Source organism: Helicoverpa armigera, chromosome 2 (genome assembly GCF_030705265.1).
Source record: "Helicoverpa armigera isolate CAAS_96S chromosome 2, ASM3070526v1, whole genome shotgun sequence".
NCBI classification, from domain to species: Eukaryota; Metazoa; Arthropoda; class Insecta; order Lepidoptera; family Noctuidae; genus Helicoverpa; species Helicoverpa armigera.
Genome location: NC_087121.1, coordinates 9,289,398 through 9,298,986, shown reverse-complemented (window position 1 = coordinate 9,298,986; position 9,589 = coordinate 9,289,398). Strand labels below are relative to the sequence as shown.

Below are 9,589 nucleotides of genomic sequence, written 5' to 3'. Positions count from 1 at the left end.
TCTTAATAAATCACAATTTAATAAAAAATTGGATTATATGTAATGTAGATAATTATGCAGTCAAATATTAAATTTTTATGAAATTATCAATACTCTTGATAAATACTCTTGGTATTTAATGAATCCGAGTTAAAACTTATAAAAAGGTTTACCGTGTATAGGTAAATAAACAACAAAATATAGCGAAAAATTGAGGTGGAAAGAAATTCAAACTTAGTTTTAACACGCTTATTTGTTCCGCAAGTTACAATTTTTTTTTAGACCATGCATGAGTGCAGAACTACTTATGTAGGTATATAAAATACTGGCTGAAATACTCAATGTGATATAAATTAAAAACTATCTGATTGATCTCGATCCACAAAAAGGACGCGTCTCCAGACTAGATGACCTTAGTAAACGTGCAAAAATATAATAAAGTTGAGCTATTTTGCCAATTAGTGCAGGTTATGAAGACAATTTCGGTAGTATATGACTATATATGAAGGTGACGTATCTGCCCCAAGACTTGACGATCGGCTCACTTAACTTGAGGTCGTTCTGCAAAATGTTCACCAGAACATCTCTGAACACCTGAAATAAAATTTCATGTTTTAGAAGGTTCTCCAAAAACTAAAAAAGAATGACTAAAATGTGTAGGATTGGTAGTAATTTCTAGGGCAGTAAAATGTGAAAGTAGAATAAAAATCATAAGAGATAAAGCAAACTCTACCTACTTTGCAAGTAAGTCATTAACGTAGGAACGTGTTTTTCTAATGAGTTTTTCTATGCCATTTAGTTTGAATATTGCTGTGACTATCTTCACTTTCTCATATAACGTACATGCTAATGTATGTGCCAAAATATTCTATATTTATCATCTGAGGATCATATTTCAAAATAATGTCACCCGCCAGCGTTCATTTGATATCAGACTACGAAAGCTAAAATTAGATAGGTACTCGTATCTTACGCTCTCTAAAAGTTGCGCTTGTTGAAGGGTAAATCTACTAGATAGGTGGTCCCAGCAGTCATTTGAACATCTTTAGCTGTCATTACGGTAGGTCAGAAGCAAGAAAGTCTATGTTATCATCTTATTTATCATTTGCCCTATAACTGGGTTGAGGAGTTCAGACCGGCAGTTGCTCTATGTAAAACGCCCACTGGTATGACTAGCTGCATCAATTACACTGGAAGCCGACCCCAAAAAATTTTGAAAAGACCTGGTAGATAACGATTTTATTATCCTTCCTTGCCCAAATCAAAAACTCACCCAAAAATGTCGTTCCCGGATATTAAACTTTTGATGTGCGGATCCTAGTTTTTCCATCCACACCACTACAACTTCAGGTTTGTCTAAATTCACTACGGAGTTGTTGAGTGCCCCCATAATGTTCAGGATGTGAGCTTTGAACTTCACATTAGCTTTCATATCGGCTTCAGACCTCGTGTTGTCTAGGATCTTGAAGAAAGTCTTCGTTTCTGGGTCTGCTTCGAAGAGTCTGTGAGAAAAGTATATAATTGGTACCAGCTTCTTATTTAGGTTTTACTTCCCTTCATGGCTTTTCGCATATAGGCAAATAATGTTCTATTAAAGTTGTTGTGCGGTCAGCAATTCAAAAATACGTTTATAGTTAGGCAGATACTTTATTTATTCTTATACTAATATTATAAAGCTAGGGTTTGTTTGTTTGCTTGAATGCGTTCTATTAAGTACCTATATAAAATGCATATAAAATGCGCGAAATAGTCTCCACGGCACACAAGTGCTGGTAACTTAACAAAAACCGGTAGTAGCTTTATCAGAATTGCGAACAATTTACCAATCTTTAACATTCGCCAAAGATAATGTGCACTTAAATGCTTTAAGGAAACTAGTTAAAGAAATATGAAGAAATACAAAATGCTGTATAGGTACTACCATTGCATTCGCTAGTCACAAAGCACAATAGGTCATTCTTAGGTAGGTACTTTATTTGTCACGTAACTCTACACGAATACATTGCTACGATCTCTAGATTTGTGCAAAATGTATAAACTAAAATAATTTATGAAATAATTTATGAAATTATTTTAGTTTTCAGTTGTTAAAACCAAAATATAAAATAACAAATGGATTGAGATGACGCACATAAAGAAAGCACATAAGTGGGGTAAAGCACATAAAATAAGTAGGTATACGAGATTGCGAAAATTACGTAAAAGTAATATAAAAATATGCCAAAAGAAAGAAAAATTCAAAATTCTTGCCAATGAATAAATGTTTCAAAATAAAACTACGCTGCAAGATCCTGGCCGTTTTTCATGAAAACTTTATTGTGAAGCCTTTAACTTAAGAAATATAAATTATTAAAAAGAAAAGTCAAATGGCATCTCACATTTTTTTCGACAGAGACAGCCAGCTTTTACACTAAAGTAGGTACCTACCTAGGTACAACCTTTTTTGTTATTGACCGTTCAACCTTTTTTTTAACTAGGAGTTTTATTGATTAATACTATAGTGTACATTCGTGCCTGATCATGATTTATTTTTCAACGGCAAATATTTTTTCTAATAAGTGAAATTTCAGCAACGCCGCAAGATAAAAGCGTAAATATGTTCAAGAGATCAGACGGCAAATTAAGGTAAGATAGTTGGATCCTAGGAGACTAACATATAGGTTACCTAGGTACCTTCAGCAATTTTCAGCTTAAAAACTCTATTCTCTCTATTCCTTATAATTAGATCTAAGCTCAAAAATTTTCAAGAACCTTTTACAAACCTAAAAAACATTAGGTATCCGTTATCCAAGGGATTTGCGTGAATGGTCTTCCAGGACTGTTGCACATTGTAAACATCCCTCAATGACATGCCAGATATTACATTTATTTGGTCCGGGTTCCCGCCCCACCACCAGCGGCTGAATGTCTCACCCATACTTCCAGAAGTCTGGAGAATACTTGACTACAAAATCTTTGGTGTTCTTTTATAAGATATTCTGGGAAAGGATAAACAGTTGGTGTGCGGTCCAGCGATAATTTGCCCGAAGCATAAACAACCAACAAAGGTTTGTGATGTTTTCGAATGTAGCGAACAGGACTTGTATTTTCTTTTTGGTTGGCTGTGTTTTGATTCCTTTGCTTCTCGTCGTTGCTTGGTATAAAGTTTTCGTGTTCACACCTTTGGTTGCCAGAGATGCTCTAAATTATTTTCATTTGTTAGGATTCCTAAAATAAATAAAAAGATATCAATTGTGTTATCATGTTGTGTTCATTTGCGAGTAGAATCTCTATTTAGTAACCAGTGAGTGAAGGGCCTATGAAGAGCAAAGTGGAGAGCCTTGGGGAGGCCTTTGTCCAGCAGTGGACGTCTTACATCTGACACGAAGGGCCTTTGCGGAAGATGATGATTAAGTGGGTGTTTGATTATGGCAGATATCCAGCCCACAGATAAGTAAACAAGAGGGGTTTACACAATACCCACACGGTTTAACGTAAGGACATCTGTATTTGCAAGCCACTCACAACGCGACCTAATGTAGGTATACCTACAAGGAGATTGAATTCACTGAATTTATTTGGAGATTCCATAGACGAAATCAAAAATAGAAGGACCACCTACTGCATTAGGTAAAGTAAACTAACATGAAGTTGATTGACAAATTAATAATCGTTAATTGACTATTGTTTGAAAAAGCGATGCAAGATATACTACTTGACTCTATCTCTCTATCTAGTTAATGTTGTTTTTAAGTACATTATTATTTAAAATGATTAGGTACTAAAGCGTATTATCATAAACACTTGACTTGACAATGACTTTAACAATAACATTCAATTTATTATAACTGAAGTTCAAGGTTTAAGCAATATTTTGATTAGCACTTTTTGTGTTCCAAAAAAACAACGGAAATTAATTATGTCACGCACTTGCAAACATTCTTTCACAAAAAGTTTTGATACTTTTATGTGCATACGAAAAAAAGATTAGGTACTAAGATATTATTATTTACCAATAGGTCCAATGTTAATTGACACTTTTAACTACCGATATACAATACTGAATATTAAATTCTTATCTTTTTCGACGCAAGAGCATTTGGACTGAATGACCGCGATAGACTGGTACCTAGTTGGAACTTGATCTACGATTATGGATTTCATTGTATTTTATTGCATTTTACGAGTTTCGAGTAGCGTCGACGTGACAGATTTTGCGTACCTTTGTGTAAACCGGTTGCAGATACACGATTATAATAAAGGTCATATGAGGATAAACACCTAACTTTCATTGCAACTTTATTATTGTTAATAACAAATAATTAATATATAATGGCTTGGAATGGTAAATGCAGAAATCAAACATGTGATTTACTATAACTTGACAATATTCATCCTTCAACTATCAGAATACCTAATGCATTTCATAGGTTTAGAGTTTAGAATGTAAATATGTTTTGTTCCTTATCATTATTTTTTGTGTGGTTACAGTAGTGGGATTATTTTAGAGCTCTGGTAACTCTGGGCTTATTCGGATACACACACATAATGTACCAATTGAAACGGAAGGACTCATAGTGTTATCTGGATGTGTGAATTGGTTTTCCATAATATATATTCCGAAAAAATCGTACCATACAACTGGTTGTACAAATCAAGAAGCTTAAAAAAATCACCTATAATATCTAGATGGTATGCGTAATCTTGTGAAGGTATCCGATTATTTATTTTAACGTCATCTTTGACGTCCATGTCAGTGTTGAATCGGTGTCTGTCACTGTCATTACCGCATGTTGTTTCTCTGAATTGGTCGAGAAAGCGATTCTGTTTTGTTTTCTTTCATAAAAATATTATAAAATGGCAAAGGCCAGCGAATCTGCTGTGAAGAATATTGGAAAAGTCCTCAACGATCCGTCGAGGCCCATGAAGGAGAGGTTCCGTGCTTTATTCACGCTTCGGAACTTGGGAGGCGAGGCTGCAATCGAGTGTATCAGTCAATGTTTTGTCGACGAATCTGTGCTGTTAAAGCATGAATTAGCTTACTGTTTGGGTCAGATGCAGGATGAACGCGCGATCCCGGTGCTCAGGAGCGTGCTGGAAGACAAAACCCAGGATCCCATCGTTCGCCATGAGGCAGGTTGGTCCTTATCATTGTTATTGAAATGCTTGAGATAAATTATGTGATAATAAATACGTGAGGCAGTGCATGTAAGCATGGGGTTGTGAGTCATAGTTTTTCCATGAAGTGCACTCTACATTGAGTATGATTGTCTCAAGATTTATTCAATAAATAGATATTTGTTTATACTGCAGCTATTTAAAGTTGCATGTGTGGTTTAGTTCATTTTCCTTCTATTGGTAGGTACAATCCTTGCTTGAAGCCTTTATAATGTCATTGTTGTGTAATGTAAAAAGCTATTTAATGAAACATATTCAACATCTTTTTAATTACATTATGTTTAAAAAAAAAACAAATATTTTTCTCTGTTAAAACTATTAAGTTTTTTACTGACACATTCCAGGTGAAGCATTAGGAGCTATTGGGGACCCGAAACTGCGAGAACTTCTAGAAAAGTATCAGAATGACCCTGCAATTGAAGTGGCAGAGACCTGTCAAATCGCACTACAGAGGTTGAACTGGGTTGCCAACGAAGCCACTAAGGAGGCCAACCTATCAAAGAGTTTGTTTACATCCATAGACCCAGCACCGCCGAGCAGTGAGAGTGATGTAGAGAATTTGAAGAATACTCTTATTGATGAGACAAAGACCTTGTTTGAGAGGTATAGAGCTATGTTTAGTCTGAGAAATTTGGGCACTACTGAAAGCATTAATGCTTTGGGTGAAGGTGAGTTTTTCCTTTAATAATTATTAAGGCTTCATCAAAAATTTGTGAGGGTCTGACACCTACGCTGGCTGCTACTAGTCTAGGGTATTAAAAGGTCTATTCTAACAAACTGATATTTCTTTGTTTTAACTAAGAATGTTAGAGAAAACTTTCTAAAGACATTGATAGCAAAGTAATAAGTTTAAAGAATAATTTGGTATATATGTCACCGTAAGATTACAAACATCGTTAGATTACAATCTTTCTCGAGAGATTGTAAACTGTCGAATTATTGTGAACCGTAACATCTGATTGCAATTTAACACATTATTTTTCGCTATATTATAATCTATCGATGAGAAATTGTCAAATTGTCAACTGTCCGAAAGCTCTCCCTGATTGGTCAGTCTTTTGTAAGATCGACCAATAATCCGTTCTGTTCCCATGGAGTTCCCGTAGAGTTAGGAATGAAATAGAGGTGTCAGTTAAATAAAATAAATGCTCTTCAAAAATTCTTCAAGTATTTATTATTTACTACGAGTATGTAATTAATATTCCTGACATATGGAGAGAACAAATTGTAACGAAATATTTATTCTTCAAACACAAATTGAAATTGGAAACATATTGATTTCTGACACTTACGCGAATATTAGACATTTAAATAAAACTACTTTTACGGATTTTATCGCGGTTATATTATATTATTTAATCCCGACGTTTAAAACCGACCGCGAAAAAATCCGTAAAAGTAGTTTTATTTAAATGAAATTGGAAAATTATAAGAAACTTTTATAAAAAAAAAAACAAAACAATTAGGTAGTTTGTCTTCAAACACAAATTCATTCCTAACTCTACGGGAACTCCATGGCAACAGAACGGCTGGTCGTGATTGGTCAATCTTACAAAAAGACTGACCAATCAGGGAGAGCTTTCGGACAGTTGACAATTTGACAATTTCTCATCGATAGATTATAATATAGCGAAAAATAATGCGTTAAATTGCAATCAGATGTTACGGTTCACAATAATTCGACAGTTTACAATCTCTCGAGATAGATTGTAATCTAACGATGTTTGTAATCTTACGGTGACATATACACAGAAAACTTCATTGGAAATGAAAATATTTTTACCAGCACATTCTGGCTTTTCAGGTTTCAAAGCATCCAGTGCATTATTCCGCCATGAAGTGGCATTTGTCTTCGGTCAGATGCAGGATGAGCGCAGTGTGCCCTTCCTGACAAAGACTCTAGAAGACACCAATGAACATGAAATGGTGAGGCACGAGGCTGCTGAGGCTCTCGGCTCTATTGCCACCAAAGAATGCACTGAGGTTTTGCAGAGGTATATTCATATTGTATTTTCGATTTAGTTAGCCTAAATTAAATTGGAAATGTGTTGGGGATGTTAGGCTGCTGCTACTAAGCAAAACAAGTCTAGTGTATCAAATATTTGATATAGAAATTGTTCACAAGTCGAGTATCATTAATCATCTCAAGGTTTGAAAATAGGATGTGTGTAATTTAAGTATTGAAAGCTCAAGTTTTTTGTCTGTATATGAATTCTAAGTATGCTTATAAACATGTGCAGTCAAAGAAAACATTTTGACATTATGTATAGAATTAAAATAGAACTAACAAGGCTACAATAGTGTTGAATAATGTCTTGTAAATTCTGTAAACCACTGCATATATATATTTTAACTTTTCTAATACGCATTTTTATACATTTTCAGGTACTTAAAGGACCCCCGCCCAGTTGTTCGTGAAAGCTGTGAAGTGGCATTAGACATGTCAGAATATGAGAATAGTCCAGAGTTCCAATATGCAAATACTCTGCTTACCGTTGAAGGCTGATACTTATCTATGATATTAATTTTTGTAGTTAATTTTTTCACTGATATATGACAATTTTGGAACTTAAAATTCAAAGAATTATGTTTACAAGACAGTGTTTTGATATTGTGGCGAATATTTAGCCCAGTGGTAAATTTTATATCAACCAAACAAACTAGATGATTTATTATTTTGATTTTTCATATTATTTTTTCTGCTGGATGGAAAGACTCCATTGCAATGACAAAAATATCATGGCGAATTCTGATTATCATATAATATTTATTATAATGCCAGTATTTTTGTAAATAAATTCTAGTTTTCGATATTTTGCTTTTCTTTTGAATAACACTGAGTTTTGACCAGTTTTGGAGAGCATTTATGACATGAGTTTTTATAGTGTGTTGAAGTGACTGAAAATATGGTTTCAGCCAATATTTATAGAAGTTATCGGTTTTATAAACCTGGTTGAGAGTATTCCAATTTATTTTGCAACGTTCAATAGTAATAAAATGTAAGTTATAGTTTATTATCAACATTTTATGTCTGAACTTTGTATTAGAATGTTCGACAATATCCGCTGTGTAAACATTTTTGACAGTGATATACTTTTTTTTAAGGAATTGTGAAGTAATAATTTTGGGAAAATAATGTTGTTAATATTTTATGCTATTCACGTGCAATGATTATCGTGCCCAAGCAATATTGCATAGTTTTATTTATTTACGTTTCTACTGCAATGGCGGTGAGTACCAAAATAGCATATCATCAGCCTTCTTATAGTTTTTACTGTCTTTCCGTACGTACAGAGAAGGAATGGGAGGCAATCACCACGCTTCAAGTGGGATTGATAATGTCAGACTTCGAAAGTCCAGGTTTTTTTTTGTTTTCCTTCATTTAGTTAATGGTGTCTAAAATACACTCGAAAGTATATATAATTTCTGAGTACATAGTACATAGATATGTACTTATGATTTCATAACTATGTTGCTGATATGACTGAAGCTGTACCGTACAGGTGCATTCGAAAAATATTGTCTTGGCATACACATAGATCATCACTTGATAAAGTTAGATACTTACCAAATATAATAGAATCATCAAAACTTCATCGAATGTGGTGTGTAGAACTTATTAATATTATTGATTTCAAGCCATAATGTTGAACGTTCTGACTCCAAAAGACGCGTAGTTTCCATTCTTTTAGAATGTAGTTTTCCTTTTTCTAAACATTTTTGAAGCCTGTCCCATTAAATTCAAAGTAACTGATCCGAGTTTAGTGTACTGAGGCGAGTTGTAACTATGGTGACTCCTAATCTTTACCATCCCGATTTATGTTTAGGTAACTTAAGACTCAATTGATTCTTATACCTATATGATTTTTACTGATACAAGCTTTAGGTACTTTTATCCAGGGATGATACGTGTTTGGCTAAGGGTACTTAAACTAACTAATATAATGTTTCGTAAAACACCCTTACGCAATTGTACTTACAACATAACGTATTTGGGAAAAGACTAGGCAGATGAAGACATGAAGGGACCGTCAAACAATAGATACATCACAATAAAACGGCTGAACTTTAATAAAATCTCACAAATCTTTATTCATAGACTTCAGATGTCCTGGAGACGGAGCGAACCTCGTTCCTTGGGTTCACCCACGAGTTGGTCCTAAGTTCCAGCACCATGGAGTTAGTGGCCCAGCTCACTGAAGTCGTGTTAGACAGTAAGCCCGGCGACCGGCGGGTGCGACGCTACTTCGAGTATTATGACACACCGTTTGTGGGAGAACGGCGGTCGGGCTCTGTAAATTAAGGTTTTAGATTAATTAAATGGTTGTTAAATGTTGGTTGTGTTATTTGTGTGCCTCGAAAAAATTATCAGAACAAGTCCTGAAAATGTCTACTCTAAGTCTACATAAATTTTGGGCCACTAGAACTAAGTAGGTAATTACATATAGAATGT

General features: G+C 34.4%; 2 protein-coding genes across 3 annotated transcripts in view; one reads left to right on the top strand and one right to left on the bottom strand.

The window, feature by feature from the left end:
• Positions 1 to 9,589, bottom strand: part of LOC110378426 (globin-2 A chain) — a 51,678-nt gene continuing 42,089 nt past the window's right edge. Inside the window, exons 2-5 of one of the 2 annotated variants that reach the window (XM_064039350.1) lie at positions 8,705 to 9,428; positions 2,742 to 3,186; positions 1,253 to 1,481; positions 1 to 573 (exon numbers count right to left, since the gene is read on the bottom strand). In XM_064039350.1, coding sequence (XP_063895420.1) covers positions 448 to 573; positions 1,253 to 1,481; positions 2,742 to 2,896 — 510 coding nt within the window. In that variant the 5' untranslated portion in view covers positions 2,897 to 3,186; positions 8,705 to 9,428 and the 3' untranslated portion in view covers positions 1 to 447. Of the gene's footprint in view, positions 574 to 1,252; positions 1,482 to 2,741; positions 3,187 to 3,971; positions 4,127 to 8,704; positions 9,429 to 9,589 lie in introns of those variants that run through there. The other variant, XM_064039353.1, reaches the window with a different exon arrangement.
• Positions 4,717 to 7,947, top strand: LOC110379136 (deoxyhypusine hydroxylase). The gene is made up of 4 exons (XM_049843553.2): positions 4,717 to 5,095; positions 5,481 to 5,804; positions 6,941 to 7,130; positions 7,522 to 7,947. The coding sequence occupies exons 1-4, from the start codon at positions 4,816 to 4,818 to the stop codon at positions 7,640 to 7,642; spliced, it is 915 nt and encodes a 304-aa protein (XP_049699510.2). The 5' UTR covers positions 4,717 to 4,815; the 3' UTR covers positions 7,643 to 7,947.